General features: G+C 48.7%; 2 protein-coding genes across 3 annotated transcripts; one reads left to right on the top strand and one right to left on the bottom strand.

Annotated features, from left to right (window-relative positions):
- The first annotated feature begins 2,603 nt into the window (after nt 1-2,603).
- On the top strand, nt 2,604-3,537 carry LOC125536566 (copper transporter 4-like). Of its 2 annotated transcripts, none has more exons than XM_048699801.1 (2): nt 2,604-2,694; nt 2,802-3,537. In XM_048699801.1, the coding sequence occupies exon 2, from the start codon at nt 2,903-2,905 to the stop codon at nt 3,428-3,430; it is 528 nt and encodes a 175-aa protein (XP_048555758.1). In that variant the 5' UTR covers nt 2,604-2,694; nt 2,802-2,902; the 3' UTR covers nt 3,431-3,537. The 2 variants fall into 2 exon arrangements, with proteins under 2 accessions (XP_048555758.1, XP_048555759.1); XM_048699802.1 differs by having other exon boundaries at nt 2,616-2,694; nt 2,937-3,537.
- A 693-nt stretch (nt 3,538-4,230) lies between these two features.
- Nucleotides 4,231-16,829, bottom strand: LOC125536565 (bidirectional sugar transporter SWEET7b-like). The gene is made up of 4 exons (XM_048699800.1): nt 16,111-16,829; nt 5,001-5,387; nt 4,768-4,896; nt 4,231-4,681 (listed from the first exon to the last, which is right to left on the bottom strand). The coding sequence occupies exons 2-4, from the start codon at nt 5,337-5,339 to the stop codon at nt 4,580-4,582; spliced, it is 570 nt and encodes a 189-aa protein (XP_048555757.1). The 5' UTR covers nt 5,340-5,387; nt 16,111-16,829; the 3' UTR covers nt 4,231-4,579.
- Between the last annotated feature and the right edge of the window lie 1,288 nt (nt 16,830-18,117).

Genomic DNA, 18,117 nt, shown 5'->3' on the forward strand with positions numbered 1-18,117 from the left:
AAAAAACAACGCATAAAAGGCAGACAAACAAAAATTTACAATTGCCATGCTAAAACTTTATAAAACTTCCATCCTCTAATTTAAAATTTAACCATGGTATATTTGAAAGCAAAATATGGCATGGTATCTACAAAAACTAAAATTGCCATGCTCTAACGTGCAAAAAAACATAATTGATTCGATGGCAACTTCAATAGGAAAAATGTTTTATCTAGATAAGTCCAATAATATTATCATGGTCCAAAGATGATGAAAAATTGTATAAGGCACGGAAAATTGTGAAGAGTCTAATTAGCAAAATTATCATGGTGTAAAGTTCTAAATAATTGCCATTGTCTAATTAATAAATTTTCCGAGGTCTAATTAATAAAATTATCATGATGTAAATAATAAATTACCATTGTATAATTAATTAAATTAACATGGTGTAAATGAGAAAAATTGCCATGGTCTAACTGAAATAATTGCCATTGTCTAATTAATAAATTTTCCAAGGTCTAATTAATAAAATTATCATGATGTAAATAACAAATTACGATTGCATAATTAATTAAATTGACAAGGTGTAAATGAGAAAAATTGCCATGGTCTAACTGAAAAAATTGGCACGGTCTAAATAGAATGAAATTGCCACGCAATCTACAAAAATTGCCCATGGTCTAAATAATTAAAATTATCATGGACTAATTTAAAAAATGCCCAACATCTAAATCATGAATTGCCATGCTACCTATAATAAAAATGCACAAAGAAAATGTTGTAAATTTCTCCTCTAAAAACATGAAAACTTTGAGATTTTTTAATGGGCACATGCCAAAAAATTAAAAAATGCATATGAAAAGTTTTGAAAATTGTTCTCCAAAAAACATGGCGGCTTTTTGGATTGTGTCGTGGGCACATGACAAAAATTAGGAATTCTGGATCTTTCAAAACATGGAAAACTTTTGAAAAATAATTCAACCGAAAATTTCAAAATGAAAATCGGATTCAAAACATCTTAGCCCGCCCCTCCTTCATTCAGGAGGTCACCGGATTGAGCCACCACTCACGCGCCTTTGTCATAATTTTTGTGTGGGGAGAATAAAGGAGGGGATGTTCGACAAGAAGCTGGTTATAGCGATCGATTCTGAGAACCGACGTAACAGCAGCCTTGCGTTGTGATTCGTGCCAGGATATCAAACGACAACCAACACAATTGCTAAGAGAATGTTATCATTTCCATAGTCTAAAGTATAATATTTGAATACACATGGTTCAAAATACAACTAGTGATAAAATACCATGTCTAAAAATTTCTACGATAATCCTCTATAACACTAAGCTCTCTAGTTTTAAAGAGCCCACATTCAATTGATATCTCCAATTATAATTGGGTCATCCGACTTTGACCGGATCAACAATTTCTTCAAGCTCTCTCATTCAAATATTTTATACTATACACTATGCTTCCTAATTTTTAAGGCTCACAATTAATTTTCTATAATTCTAATCTCCCTAGTTTTAAAGAGTCCACATTCAATTGAGGTCTCCAATTATAATTGGGTCATCCGATTTTGACCGGCTCAACAATTTCTTCAAGCTCTCTCATTCAATTATTTTATAATATACACTATGCTTCCTGATTTTTAACGCTCACATTTAATTGATGTATTCAATTTAAAATCATGACATCCGATTTTGACCGGGTCAACAATTTCTCGAGCTCTCCCATTCAATTTTTTTAATTCATTATGTTCTCTAATTTTGAAACTCTTTCATTCAATTGAGATATTTAATTTTGCATTTGGTTTACGATTTTGACCGGGCCAACGATTTTTCAAATCAACGAGCGACAACCAGCCTATAAAAACATATCAATCCCGCGCACCCTCCCAGCACCTAGAAAAAAGAAGCGTCGCCATGTGATTGTAGCACCAATATGGTATATGCAACTACCGGTCCAAAAATTTCTTCACATAAATATAGGTTGGTTAGCGGATAACATAGAATCACACCACGAAAGGTGCACCAAATCAATGCATTATAAAAGAAACATGTTCTATTACTTCCCCGCCCACCAAACTAAATATTCAACCAATTCCAAAATATAAGGGGTATTAGTTTTTCAGAAAGTCAAATTTCTTTAACTTTGGTCAAGTTTAGAGCAAAACTATCGACATCCATAATGTTAAACAAAATGACTATGAAAATTCATTTCATGATGAATTTAAAAATATTGATTCGATATTATGGATTTTGATAAATTTATCTATAAATTTGATCAAACTTAGAAGGTTTGTCTTTTTAGAAAAGTAATACACCTTATATTTTGAAATATAGTGTTTTTTTAAGAAATCCAACAACGCCAACGGCGCGGCAAAACGCGCGCAACCCTTTTAGTAGTAATACCATGTCTGAAAAGTAGCTTTTAGTGCCAATTGAAATCTAGCGCTCAAACTTGGAAATCCATCCTAATAATTGTTTTTTAGTTGGAACTCTTTTTTTTATGGAAAGTTGGAACTATTGAAATACATGGCACCAGTTCGATAATACTCGTAGTCCTTTTGTTTTTTGCGAAAAGATAAGACTCACAGTCCGTAGGTCAATATAAAGGCTGGTTATAGGAAGAATCGGAGCAGCAGCCTTGTTTGGAAGAGACAGCTACACCGGCAGCAACCAGGAAGACATCCTCTATCTGCTATCCCAAAGCTCACGGTATCTAATGCCCCTATCGCTATCATCTCTTCCTTGTTCTTGTTCCTATTTTCTTTCTTGTTAGATAGATATGTATGCCTTTATTATGTCTTTCCATTCTCTGGTAGAATTCCTCGCTTTCCAATAGACAAGAGTCACTGGGCGAGTTCTTTTTAATTATCTGCCCACCAACTCGTCGACCCGACATTTCTGCTCAACTCACCGGAAAATGGCCATGCCGATGCCGCCACCGCCGCCCGCAGGCATGCCTCCGATGGGGCCGATGGGGCCGATGGGGCCGATGGGACCGATGGGTCCGCCGCCGGCAGCCGACATGGCTGGGATGGGGACGATGCCAGTGATGCACGCGGCCTTCTTCTGGGGGCACCGAGCGCAGGTACTCTTCCGCGACTGGCCCGGAGACCGTGCCGGCGCAGGTATGTACGTCCTCTGCCTCTTCATCGTCCTCACGCTCGCCGCGCTCGTGGAGGCCCTCTCCGCGGCGTCGAGGGGGGTCTCCAGCCGCCGGCCGGCCGTGGTGCTGGCGCTCACGGGGCTCCACGCGGTGAAGATGGCGCTGGCCTACCTGGTGATGCTGGCTGTCATGTCGTTCAACGTCGGCGTCCTCCTCGCTGCCGTCGCCGGACACGCGATCGGGTTCCTCCTCGCGCGGAGCGCCGTGTTCCGCCAAGCGACTCCGGGTGACGCGCCACAGAACGGTGCTCTCGTTCCCTCGGAGGCTGAGCCCAAACCTTAAGCTGACATGATTAGATGCTGGAAATTGTTTTATTAAGACCCGGATGGATACTGAATATGAGAAGTATATGTACGGAGTACATTCTAGAAAATTACAAGATTATACTAGTACTCCTCCTCCTCCTTGGTTCGACATAACTTTATAAAAAACACAACCTGACGGAATTCTCAAATTTAATTTTTCAAACGAATTAGACCCCACATGGAGGTCTCTCCCTCATGATTGACAAGGATGAGGGTGAAGAGTCAACGCACACACATGATTTCGAAAAGTCCGGTGTTCTGGTCCGCCTCCCGGAACAAGAGGCAGAGAGCTTCTGGAGATGCACCGACAACCGCGAGATCAATATCTATGTTTGAACTATGTTTAAAATTTGTATTATTAAGTGCAAACAATTTGTATTCGTGTGCACAAAACTATGTTTGGCCAAAATGATCGACACAAATGTCTTGAAAATAGGAGCTGTGGTTGCAAATGACAAGATTTGATGCCCGTTGTCCGCGGGCGCGTCTGCAGATATTATGTCTCGGATTAGCTACCTATGGTTGTAGATGCTCTTCTGTTTCTAATTGGGCACCAGATTCTATTCTTGATAAGCAGGCACCAGGTCGTACAATATGTTGAATATTGCTCCAGTGCGAGTTACATCTATAGTTGCACACTGTATCATAGTTTTGTGGAGTTCCTATGCTTCTGTAGATGGATTTTGTCGCTGCTTTTCAGAATTCATCAAATTTTCCACATGACGTATAATATAATAAGCACTGTTACAAATTCGCTGATTTAACACGGTTGACAGCTAGAGCACAAGGCCAAAAGAAACTCTTTTACCGGAGTTGGAGAACAATAAATGTAGGCACAAGGCCAGAAAGAGGAGGGGCACTCAGCTACTTCTACAGCTAACTACAACTCCCGTCAGTTTAACCAGACTGACTCAAATTCACGGTGTAATCATCAGAAGGCAAAAATAAGTGACATCCTGTTTAGATATCGCACGAGCTGCTCCAATTTGCATGTCTATGTTCTTCATGCAGACACTTCATAACATGCCAACAATGCCATATAGATATATAACAAAAGGATAGATGATGAGTTAAATATCCTGCTGCAGTTCTTCACATTCATGTGTCATCCCGGATGCCGCGCCACCTACACAAGCGCCTCGTCCAACTCAGAGTCACCGTGCTGCCTCAAGGCGATGTGAAGAACCAACTGGATAACAGCGCAGGAGAATCCTACCAAGCTTGGGTACTGCATTGAGGCCGATGAGATGTGGAGAACTACAGTTAGACAGTTGGTCATGGTTTGGAACAGGAAACACACTACTTCATACTTACAAAGATGAAATTGTCGCATTTTTCAGCCATGTAGGCGTATCCAGCCCAGAGCGTTGTGTTCGCCAAAGACAACACCACTTGAAGCAATGGTGGCATCGAGTCCATGCTCTTCTGCCGACGCACAGTCCCCTAGAGCAAAACATTAGCATGTAGAGCAATGTGACAACATTCACATGCAGAGGAAGTAATTTGTGACAAAAGAGGGGAATTCAAGATGGTATTGGTGTACGTACCAAGTTGAACAGAGGGGAAACCGATACCAAACTGCCACACAGGGCGCAGGCCCAGCTGAAGAATAACTTGTATTTTGCCATATCTGCTAGAAAAACAATAAGGATTCCGAACCACACATAAATGAATCCCCACGGACGTTGATCTTCCTCACAGAAGTACAGGAATGTGTAAATGTAATAGATCTCCCATGCAGCCCCGAACACATTGATCACAATTATGAGACTGCTACCCATTGGTGAGATGCCGTAGCAAAGCCAAAGGGCGCAGTTGACTAGAGCGGTCAGGTAAGGAAACACAGAGCGCTCTCCAACGTGCTCATTTCTCTTCAAGTCCGCCATCGTCGTGAACACACGTCAAATTAAATCTGTGTGTATGCTTGTATTGCACTGAAGACAAAATCACTCAAATTCAACAACATAAGCCCTGGCATATTCACAACAACTAACTAGGGCAACGGAACAATGTAGATAGCAGTTAAGGATTAAGATCTTTCAGAAAAAGTGAAAAACAGTTCAACTTTGAAAAGCTCAAGTACATTGGAGTGAAAATTGCACAGTACTGTCAAAAAATCACATACAGAGAGAGAGAGACAGAGAAGATGCGACTAGAGAGACGATCTCCCACACCCGCATCTCTTTCAGCCAGAATCCCTTTCCTTGGTAAATCCGTTAGCAGGATGTCACAACCCAAACACATACATGGGATGAGCAATCAGATCAGTGCCGATTTCGGATACAAGAGAAGGGATTTGAGGTGAGAATCAGCAACAAGGGTGAGATACAGGTAGGGGAAGGTGAGAAACAGAAGCAAGAGGATGAGAGGCTTCAAGACGTTTCAATCTGCGCTCCCATTCTCCTTTGCTACTGCTTCTTTTATAATGCTCAACGGCTGCTCCAAGCCCATGTCATGACTTGGCCCACTGGCTTCTATGTGACCAAGGTCAAATGCAAGTGCAGGTCAGAACCTAATCCATTCAATAGCAAGAGCAATAAGATGCAATGTCTAGGTTTGGCGGATCTTGACAGAGCAATATGGAGGCAGAAGTCGCGTTTCCTTCGGCTAAAGGAGGGAGATAGAAACACAAAAATTCTCCGTATGAAGGCAACAACGCGATCTGGAAAGAATATGATTCAGTCCCTGCAGGTTGGGGATGTCACGGTGGTGGACCAGCAGCAGAAGGAGGATATTTTTGGGACCATTTTAATAGCATTCTCTGTGCTTACCAACCTCCAACCGCTGGACTCAATCTTGCCCAGCTTGGAATGGAATTCTGCGATCACTCTGATCTAGAAAGGGACTTCACAGAAGAGGAGGTGAAGAAGGCAGTCTTTGATATCCACCCAGAGAAAACATCGGGTCCGGATGGTTTTACGGGACTGTTCTTTAGGCACTGTTGGACTACTGTCAAGAACGAGGTTATGTTGACAATGCAAAAGCTCCAGACGCTCAATTCCCATTCGTTGCATCTTCTGAACACTGCTACCCTAGTTCTCCTGCCAAAACACTCACGGGTAGCGCAACCAAACGAGTTCAGGCTGATAAGCATGATCCATTTTTCTGCAAAGCTTGTCGCAAAGATTCTAGACATGAGCCCACAAGACTGCAACCAAAGATGCACACTCTTATTGCCCCATGCCAAAATGCTTTTATCAGAGGTCAATCCATGACAACTTCATGTACGTGCAGGCAATGACAATATCCCTGAGGCAGCATAAGACACCTTCTTTGTTGATCAAGCTGGACATCTCAAAAGCATTTGACACTGTTGCGTGGGATTTTTTATTTTTTTTGAGGCTTTGGCGAGAAGTGGAGGTGCTGGATATTTATGTTCCTTTCCACGGCCTCAACAAGGGCATTGGTTAATTAGAATTGGCAGAGAAAATTGATCATCGCAGAGGGCTGAGGCAGGGGGACCCCCTCTTCCCCTTGTTATTTGTGTTGGTCATTGATTGCCTTGCAGGATGCTTGACAAGGCGAGCAAGGCTGGCATTTTATCTCCCCTGGGAAGCATACCCATTCGATATAGGACATCTCTCTATGCTGACGATGTTATCGTTTTCATATGCCCGTTGGGAAATGAGGCGACCGCAGTAGCTGAGATCCTATCGCTGTTCGGAAATGCAACTGGATTTCGCACCAACTTTCAGAAGAGCAGCATCAGCTCTAAAAGGCAATTAATTCTCCAAACCCCTTTCTTTATCATCATCATCCGTGAATACTTTTTTAGCGAGACCAACGCCCCTGAGCGCCGGTCGGCCGCCCCGGCCCCGGCGGCCACCACTCTGGTGCCGGCGTCCACCCTCCCGCCGTCCCTCATAGCATCACAGGTTTTTCTCTCGGGGTCCTCCTCGTCCTCCTCGCGGGGTCGCCGCCGCCTCCTCCCCGGCCACCTCTTCGTTCCATGGTTCTGGTGCCTTATGTGCTTGGCACAGCCTTCGGACCCATCGTCCAGCCCGGTCCTGGTGGGTGCCCCTCACCACCTTGCCCGTCGGCTTGGCAGACAAGGGCCTCTCGCCACCCGCGGAGCCCTGCGGCTCGCCCTCCCCATACTGGCGCGCGCCGCCGGACCTCTCCGTCCCTCCCCACCCCGCGCCCGCCGAGACCTGCATCCCAGCCTGCCTCCATGGCTGCTGCTACAATTGCGGGGATGACAGGCACATCTCACGGGACTGCCAGAATGAGACATTGTGCGTTCGTTGTGGTGGCGAGGGCACATCGCCCGTGGATGCACTAGGTGGCGGAGCGACTCGCCGCTGGAGGGCCACGCTCGCCCACCTCCTGCCCTGCGCCGGGGTGGCGCCCTCCCGCCTCGGGCCCAAGTTGAGGACTTCCCGCCCCTCATGCCGTCGGCCCCTCCCCGGTTCCCCGTTTCTGCCTCGCGCTCCGGTTCGTCGCTCCCGCCCCCGCCGTGCAGCCCCCTCCCCCCGACGCGGTTAGGGTGCTAAGCCCGTGGAGCCCGACAGCGCGCTCTGAGTCTGTGGCCAGTGTGGGGGGCCCAGACTTCTCCGTCCCGTTTGCACGGCCGGCTGTGGCGCCGTGCCGCCTCGCCCCGGAGGTGCTTGTGGATGCAGACGACTGCTGCTTCCTGGAGTCTTCGGATGAGCTTCGACGGATGGAGAGCGACCTGGCGCGCGCAGTGGTGGTCACCGTCACTGGTACGCGGCTTGCGATGGATTTGGCGGCGGCGGAGGAGGCCCTGCGAGGCCTCGGTTTTGTGGGGCAGGTCAGGAGCGCACGGCGAGTCGTTACGACATGTCTGGGTTCCACGTATGGCTGCGTACGCTGGACCCGGCGAGGATTCCGGCCAACCGCTGGCTGTACATTGAGGAGCCACGGTTGGGTCATGGTGGACGCGCTTCGGATGCGCCAACGGCTCTGTGGTACCCAATATCGATCGCGGTGCTCGCGCCGCCGGTGAGGATTGACCCCGCCGCTGATGGCGCCCCCACCCCCCTCTCCGCCGTCTGAGGACGACCCGCACAGTGGAAGCCTTGATCGTGGCGGGGTTCGTCAGCACGCTGCTCGGCGGGTGAGCCACGGTGGCTCCGTCGCCTCCTTCGCCGGGTCAGCGCCGCCGGCGGAAGGCCTGTTGTAGTCGAAGCCGATGGACGATCAGCCACCTGCGCCCCTAGAGATGGGCCCTCCTTCCAGCTGCTTTGCTGCCGTCATCTCTCTGGCTGACGTGGGCGATACGGCTGTTGGGCAAAGTGGAGCTGCCTGACCGGTCCCTCCCTCGAGTCTTGTGCAGAGCAAGCATTGGGCGCGCGGGAGAGTTTTGTGTCCTGTGGTGGGCTAGCAAGTAGTCGCGTTGCGTGGACCGCGGTGGATTCGGTTGGTGGATCCCCAGGGTCGGTAACGCTACAACGTTGGGGCATGGATGGCCACCGATTGGTGAGGAATCAGCCGGGCGGCGAAGGTACAGGTGATGGCTTGAATTTGATGCGGGTGGGCTCCGTCGTTCTGACACTGCCTGATGGGGCGGATGACAGCCTTACCCGGCTCCAGTTGGCAGCTTACACCTCCTGCCACCCAGCCAGGACCAAATCATGCCATTGGTGGGCGCGGATAGGGAGATGGACCATGTGGATCTGGAGGCGAGTGGGGCCGGCATCAGGTCTGGTGAGCTGCTGTCTCCGATGGGCCATGTGCAGGGGGCATGATTATGATTAGTCTCTCGGGCCATGACGAGGGTGACACCTGCCCCACATGCACTGCACCCCAGCCAGGCACGCCATGCAACTCCTGTAGCCCGCTGGACGTACTACATAGAGAGCTCTCCACGGCCCTTTCTCCGATTCTGTCAAGGCTGCCAAGCAGAGAACCACCGGTGGCGACAAGGCGACCACGCAAGAGGAGGGAGCCAACATCTAACCCCCGCAGAAGTGTGCGACTGGCGAGGGGCGTGGGACGAGGCTCGCAGGCCACGAAGCAACAAGGAGTTCTGATCCGCAAGCTATGCATAGCTAATGAAGGGGATGTCATCTCTGACGAGGCCCTCCAGGCGTACATCCAGCTGTTCAACCAGCCACTGACGGACAACCACATCAGGGCTATCCTAGCGTTGTTCGGTTGGGAACCTTCGGTTCTGCCTCTGTTCGAGCACGAAGATGTTGTGGTGAGCGGGCACTAGTGCCTTGCTGTGGACGCACCGGTAGGCTGCAAAAATGAGTGCTCTTCCCCTAAAAACACTAGTGTGGAATGTCCGGGGCCTGAACAGCCCAGCCCATAGATCGGCCATCGCCCAAGTGGTCATGGCGGCCAATCCACGTGTGGTGTGTTTACAGGAAACTAAGCCGGAGACTGTAACGGTGGACATCGTCAACCATTGTCTTGGTAATAAATTTGAGCATTTCTTTTACTTGCCAGCGGTTGGCACGAGAGGCGGGATCCTTCTTGCATGGGATGCCTCGGCCGTGGCACTCTCCCACCCTCACTACATGAACAACACCCTCACGGCCCTTGTTAAGCCCCTCAGTGGAGCGGAATGGTGGATCGCAGGGGTATATGGACCGCAGGCAAATAGTCAGAAGATTGACTTTATGCAGGAGCTGGTTGACGTCCGAGAGCAGCAGGCGGGCCCTTGGTTGATAGCTGGTGACTTGAACTTGCTAGTGAACCCGGAGGACAAAAGAAACGACAGAATCAACAGGATGATGATGGCTCGGTTCCGAGCCAAACTGAACCTCTTGAAGCTGAAGGAATTGTACCATAATGGTCGTAGATACACTTGGTCAAATGAGAGAGCGGCGGCTACCCTGGAGAAGATCGATCATGCATTCTGCACAAGTTCCTGGGAGGATTTACACCCAACTAGCTATCTCATGGCTTTGGGTTCAGCAGTCTCGGATCACTGTCCAATGCTCCTTGACCTCAACGCGGATTTGCTCATGGGTAGACGGTTCAAGTTCGAGGCATTCTGGACTAAAGTGGATGGATTTCTGGATGTGGTCAGCAAGGCGTGGGAGCCCGTACCCGCAGCTGGAAACCGATACGTGATTCTGGACTCGAAGCTTCGAGCCACGGCCAAACCACTAAATAAGTGGAGTGACAGGAGAATTGGCAATATCAAGCTACAAATAGCCATTGCAATGGAAGTGATCCTTCGGTTGGACAAGGCAATGGATAGTAGGCCTCTCTCCCAGCCTGAACATGCGCTACGGAAGCTGCTGAAGAAGAAGTTGCTTGGCCTATGCTCACTAGAGAGAACATTTGCGCGTCAAAGATCTCGCCTGCTCTTCCTCCGTGAGGGAGATGCGAACACTGGCTTCTTCCACAGCCACGCACGGCACCGGCAGAGGAGGAATATGATCACCTCCTTGACACACAGGTCAAGAATAGCTATGGGCCAGAATGAGCTTTCTGCCACGAAGAGATATGTCGCACCTCAAATGCCTTTCTTGGAGGATGAAGTAAGGAAAGTGGTCAAAGCCATGTCGCTGGACAAGGCGCCGGGCCCGGACGGCTTCACTGGGGGATTCTATGTTGTATGTTGGCATATCATCAAGAACGATATCATCAAGAACGATATCATGCTTTTCCACAGGGGCGACATGCGCGGACTGCCATCGATCAACAAGGCCATCATCTCCCTGCTCCCGAAGGTTGATGGTGCAGTTCAACTCAAAGATTTTCGGCCGGTGAGCCTCATGCATGGCGCGATCAAGATCTTCGACAAAGTCTTGGCAACTAGAGTGGCCGTTGAGTTGCCGAACCTGGTAGGACATCATCATAGCGCCTTCAACAAAGGGCGATCGATACACGACAATTTTATGTTGGTACAATGCACGGCTCGCCGACTACACGCTTTGTGCGAGGCCACTGTTATGCTCAAGCTCGACATCACAAAAGCTTTTGACACACAGTAAACTGGGCCTTCCTAGTGGAAACCCTACGCGCGATGGGGTTTGGCACAAGATGGATCGATTGGGTTTGCGGATTATTGGGGAGCTCCTCCACGAGGATTTTGGTGAATGGATTGCCGGGACGGCCCATCTACAACTGTTGTGGACTACGCCAGGAAGGCTCACTATCTCCGATGCTATTCATACTAGTCATGGAGCCCCTGCACGGAATGGTGGAATTGGCTTCATCTAGGGGTATTTTGGCGCCGCTTGCGGGGACCGGCCTCAGGCGGCGCATCTCTATGTTTGCGGATGACATCATGTTGTTTATCAAGCCTAACAAGCTAGATCTCCAAGCATCCTCCTTATAATCTTGGATCTCTTCGGTCACGCATCAGGGCTAAGGGTCAATCTCTCCAAGAGTGAAGCACTGCCAATTTGGTGCGATGAGCAAACCATGCTGAGGGTGGAAGCCACGCTAGGATGTCCGATCAGATCATATCTGTGCAAGTACCTTGGCCTACCCCTCACAATTCGGAAGCAAACGGCAGCCCAACTTATGGGCATCGTAGACTGCCTTGCGAGTCTACCAAAGTGGAGAGTAGCAAACATGCCTAAAAGTGGTCGTCTACTGCTTGTCAAATCCGTCCTCTGCGCTATTCCGATGCACGCGATGATGGCCCTTGACATCCCGCAGAAAGTGATCTCGGCCATGACCAAAATCTGCAGGGGCTTCTTGTGGTGCGCTAAGAACAAAGCTAGTGGAGGCCACTACATGGTCGCTTAGGACGCACTATGCACGCCAAAGTGGGCAGGTGGATTGGGTATTCCGAACCAAAATTGGCTAAACATTGCTATGCAAGCGCGATGGCCATGGCTGCAGCAAACGGATGCCTCCAGGCCATGGGCAGAATTTCAAATCCAAGTCCCGGAGCAAGCGAGGGCACTCTGCGCAGCGGCTATGTGCTCCACCGTTGGCAACGGAATGCGCACCCTATCCTGGGAGGACCGGTGGCTTGGTGGGTTCCGGCTGCAGGAGATTGCACCGCACGTCTACGCATCAGTGAGTCGAGCGGCTAGGTGCTCTAGGACGGTCCACCAGGCCCTGTCAACCACAGACTGGGCTCGGGATGTCGGCCCGGAGCTTTCTCCGGATGCGCTGCAGGAATACTTTCAGCTATGGGCGCAGGTTACTCACGTCAATCTGATTCCGGATGCCACAAACAAGATTAGTTGAGTCTGGGAGCCGGATGGAAGATACTCTTGTAGATCCGCCTACCAAGCTAGATTTTGGGGCCGGGAAGTGTCTCCGGCTGCCATCTTCACGTGGTCATCCAGGGCTCCGCTCCGTTGTCGGTTCTTCACTTGGCTTGCAGTACGGAGTAGATGTTGGACAGCGGACCGGCTGGCCCGTCATGGCCTTGATCACCACGACGCTTGCCCCTTCTGCGCCCAGCATGAGACCATTGGGCATATTCTCTTAAATTGCGTCATGGCAAGAAAGGTGTGGACTATTGTCTGTACGGCTTTAAACAGGCCGGGATGGGTGCCGACAGGCGGAACAAACCTGGTGGATTGGTGTGCGGAGAAGAACGGCGCAAACAGGAGCATGAAGGAGATGCGAACGATCATCCTCCTTGTTATGTGGGAATTATGGAAACACCGGAATGCCATCGTCTTTGACGGTGCTACCCCGTCCTTATGAGTTTCGTTACAAACCATCGAAAGGAGGGCCGGGCATGGAAGGAAGCGGGACTTTTGAAGGGAGATGTGGAAGCTCTCTTTAGGGTTGTGGCTAGGTGGGAGAGCATGAGAGAGTAGTATAGGTAATTTTGTGGTGGAGTTGGGCTTTATCGTAATATTGTGTAACACCCAACGTGGAGGGGCTCTTCCCCGTTCCTTTTTTAATATATAGTACGCACACTCGTGCGTATTCGAGAGAAAAAGAAGAAGAGCGGCATCATTCCATTGCTTGTGAGGGTCTGAACCTTAATTCCATTCACACTGTCCTGGGATGCACCATCTCTCAGTCCCCATGTGCTTACCTGGGAATGCCCCTGTCTGACAGAAGATTGAAAAGAAGTGACTTCCAAAGGTTTACCGATAAAATTGCAAAATTGATCACAATGGCTGGAAGGTTGGCGTTGATGAAGAATGTGCTATCTGCAATGCCCACCTACCAAATGATGTCCATCCTTCATCCTAAATGGCTTGATAAAATGATTGATAAAATAAAAAGGGCATTCTTATGGGCGGCCTCGGACGAAGTTTCAGGAGGTAAATGTTTGGTCAAATGGACTTTGGTTTGTGGACCTCTTGAGCTGGGAAGCCTTGGAATACCAGATATGCAGCTGCAAAGCAGAGCTTTGAGAATGAGGCTTTGGAAGAATGTGCGCAACACTGACAAACCATGGCACGGGCTTCCCCTCCCGATTGATAAGGTCATAGAAGAGTTGTTCCGAGCCTGCACAAAGATTCAAATTGGTGATGGAAGAGGCACATTCTTTTGGCACGCCCGCTGGATGGATGAAATGGCGCCAAAACTATTGTTTCCCAACCTGTTTCAACACAGCTGGCAAAGAAATTTGCGCGTCCCGCAATGCCTCCAGGATAGCAGGTGGATATCCTTGATCAAACCGCTCCCCCAGCTTGCAAACTCTGCGCGAATACATTGACTTGTGGCATAGAACTCGGGTGATTCTCCTCTCCAACCAACCTGGTGAAGCGATCTGGAAATGGATTGCTGATGAATGGTATTGCGCAGGCTCTGAATACCAATTTCAACAGCAGCCTTCCCATTCTTCGAACTACATCAGTCTCATCTGGAGCATCAAGATCCCCCCCCCCCCCCCCCACAATGTAAGCTCTTTGCATGACTGACCATTCAAGGAAAGACCCTAACAACCGACAATTACACATTTGGCAAAGAGGGGATGGCCACATAACCCCATATGTGCCTTGTGCCGCATACATCCGGAGACAACACCTCATATAATGGTCCATTGTCCTGTGACATCTGCTGTTTGGCAGGTGGCGCTTTGTGTGAAGAACTGATGCTCCGCCACCACTAGCTTGATCCAATTCAGTGAGCCACAAGTACTAGCTTCAGCAACAGAAGATATCTTCCCATCAGGTTGTGTGCACCATATCTTGTAACTGAGCACTGCAGTCTGACACAAATAGCACATCTCTTGAGTTGTAAGCCACCAAGACACTACTGCTGCGCATTCTGTCTGAAAAATAGGCTTGGGATCAAAGGCATGAGCTGGCTGTACAAATGGAATAACAGACCACCAATCCATTAGGTGCAGCACATTTTCTATAGTTGCAAAAAATATTACGGAGAATGCATTCTGAAGAAACCACCATTGTAATGACCACTGATTTTCCATGAAGGCCAAGGCTACTCCACAACCATCCCCATACAGTCATGTATGTGCAGCACATCCAACTCTCTAGTCAAACAAGTCTCACCTGCAGTATCTAACTTCTTCACACGTCCTAGTAGGTGTAAGTACCAGCCCAAGGTGTTCTTGGTAATAATCAACAATCCATGAAAATTCGCACTAACAACTGCCACAAATAAAGCTCCAAGCATGCATGGTTGTTTCTCCTTGTACATGTAACAATCACCCACACCTTGAATTCCATTTTGGTGTATTTTGAAATCTTCTGTACAAATTGGAGCTTCCTCAATATTTTTTATCAAACAAACATGGTGCAATCCATAGAGTTAAACTGATTGCCAATCCTAAGCCATGATGTACTGTTCCCATATCTCAGCAACGCATTGCCACATATCATTTCTTGCCTGCCCAGGAGGTTGAGGGATTGTAGTACGTGAGTTTGGCTGAGGACAACAACTGAGCTCCTCTTGGCACACCTTCTCATGATAGATATCAACCAGCAACATCTCCCGCAAACAAGCACCAGACCCAACAGTACCCAAGCAGGAAGCTATCTGAAGAACATCTAATTTCAGAGAGCATAGTGCCATTCGAGTCTCATTCCCCCGCCTGACAATGAGCAGGTGCACAGAAATTTCAGGATAAATAACGGTACTTGAATGCATACCCGTGACCGGAGGTGGTACCAAGGTAGTGACAACCCTTGATACTAAACCACAGAAAAAAGATGCTTCATGGAGCCCAATGGGGCCTGCATGTCCGCTACCATGTCAGAACATCAGGGACGCCACAAGTGTGAAGGGGAGCGGTGGCAAGGTCGAATAGGGAACCACCTCCCTGCTTGATGCAGTGGCGGCGCTTGCCGGCAGCTCGACAATGTCGTTGCAAGCTGTATCAGTATGCTTGTCGATGAATGAAGGCCATGGTGCTGGCCTGATCACTTGCCCTTGTGGCTTCAACCCCAGTGTCAGCTCTGGCATCGACACGGGCATCAACATGTAGTCGGCGGCGACGAAGCATTTCAACAAACAACTGGTGGGCGTCGTCATGACAAGCTGGAGGTTAGGAACCAATCTCCGCGGCGGGGATGGTGCGGCCACTGGTGTGCTTCAGAGGGCCATGGCCACAGACATGGGACCTTCATCGTCACCACCCTGGACCGGATCACCCATCGAGCAGGTGGCGAGGGCCTTGGCGCCTTGTTGCACACAGCAGACATGTCAAGCTTGGGGAAGAGGCAGACTGCAACGGAAAAGTGGCAGGAGTTTGGGAGCAGAGCAAGGATCCGGCGGCGAAGATGCATTCGTTCATTAATTTTTGAAATAGTGTGTCGCTCATAATGAACTGCAAATTATACGTACAATCGATTGCAGTAACCAAACAAACATCACCGGGTTGGCACGGGGTCGGCAAGACGGCTTCTCCGTTGATGTCAGGGGCGAGCGGCTGAACCTGGCCGAAGAAGATCAACGGCGGCGACCCCGCGGCGGATCGACGGTGCTCGAGCGGCGGGAAAGGAGGCGAGCAAAGGCAGAGGCATTGGGAGGGGAGGGAGAGGAGCGAGGATATTTCCCCCCTTTTTTTTAGGGGAACTTTTCTCTTCGAGCGAGGATGGATACTAACGGCCCAAGGGCCTGAGCAGATTTACATACATACACTCACGAAAAAGCCCAAGATGCCTGCCCTAGGGCCGGGCCAGATCTAGAAAAAGGGTTGTAAGACGAGTTGCGTACCAGGGTACCGTGTATCCGGTGGCGGAAGTCAGAACGCCTGCAACAACGCAAACACCAAAATTAAGCTCTGTGTTCCATCAAAAGAAAAACTAAGCTATGTGCTCGTTTAAGCATTCGTAAGGTAAAGATCCAAGTAAGCTCCGTGTATCCACCTATGATGCCGAGAACGGTGTGCGTGATCTCACGGGGCGCCGCCATATGCTCGGATCGGTGCTGTTGTCCACAGAAAAAATACGGTACACGTTAGACTAGACCGTAGAAATCACAACAAACCAACTTAAAACATAGCAGCAAGATGCACAGATGAACGGATCTAAGAACATGAGGCGCCGTTCTTCAAGAAATTAGACAAGAGGAACACACACACACACACACACACACACACACACACACACACACACACACACAAAGCATCACACACACACACACACACACACACACACACACACACACAAGCATGTACGCATGCATGATGGATTTGCTCTACGGAATACATGGATCGGAAGCATACAAAGACAGAAGGTGTGTAGATCGAAGAAGGGAAATCAACCAAGGGTGACTGGACGATATTACTCTCCCATCTTTCTTTTATTTTCTTTCTTTTCTTTTCAGTGCATATAGCTATGGGGAGAGGGAGGGAAGGAAGGAAAATGTGGAGCAAGGGAGGGACGAGGGGAAAAGAACCTGTGCGAATCGGCAACAGAGAAATGGAAATGTGGCGCCCAAAGCATGACGTTGCCCGGTGCAGTTTATATACACAGCAGGCTTTGGTACAGCTCTGCACGCCGGTGGGGCCCATGGAGTCTAACTGCTACTGTAACAGACGCACCAGTTCCCAATGCTTATGCATAATGCATTCATGGGGTTTTCTTTACAGTGCTTATTCTCGTTTCCAGGCTTCGGCTCTTCTTTGGGTTTGGCCCGCCGAGCTAACTTGCTGCGCACGTATCAAAGAACTACAAGCGCAGCAGCTGCTTGTGGCTATTGTTTGCCTTGCCACCTTATGAAACGCCCACGGACGCTCAACCACATCATTTTAAAGTTGTATATGAGTTCCTCTGTTGTCAACTAATGATGCATTTCAAGAAATTGCTGAAATGAAATGTTGTCTGATCTTGCGGTGGCAGCTGGATATATGATCACCCATCTCTTGAAATTTCAGGCCATGGCGAACCCCCTCACCCACGTCCTCCACAATCATGTTGTCAATGATTACACAAGTTGTTATCGTCTTCCACAATGTCTTTGAGTCTCATAGTTTAGCAAGTTCGCGAACAATTGCAAAATGAGTTTGGAGCACTGCAAATGTCCTCTCCACATCCATTCTAGATCCTTCTTATTTTTGAAAAACATGGCATTTTTTGTTACCCCTTGGATTGGAGATGGTCTTGACGAACATCGTCAACAGAGGATAGATACTATCAGAAAGATGGTACCCAATGTTATAGTCACTAGCAAGCAGAGGTGCTGCGGCACGCCAGTGTTATATTTTTTTCATAAGAGAGAAGGCGCCAGTCAGTTTGAGGGTGAGCTGGTAATAATAGATTCTTTTGTTAGTGCCGATAAAAGCTGGAAAAAAACACCAGAAAAGGGTGTTTTAATCTTGTAAGGAATTCTGGCATACCAAGTTGTCAT

This window comes from Triticum urartu, chromosome 2 (genome assembly GCF_003073215.2).
Source record: "Triticum urartu cultivar G1812 chromosome 2, Tu2.1, whole genome shotgun sequence".
NCBI classification, from domain to species: domain Eukaryota; kingdom Viridiplantae; phylum Streptophyta; class Magnoliopsida; order Poales; family Poaceae; genus Triticum; species Triticum urartu.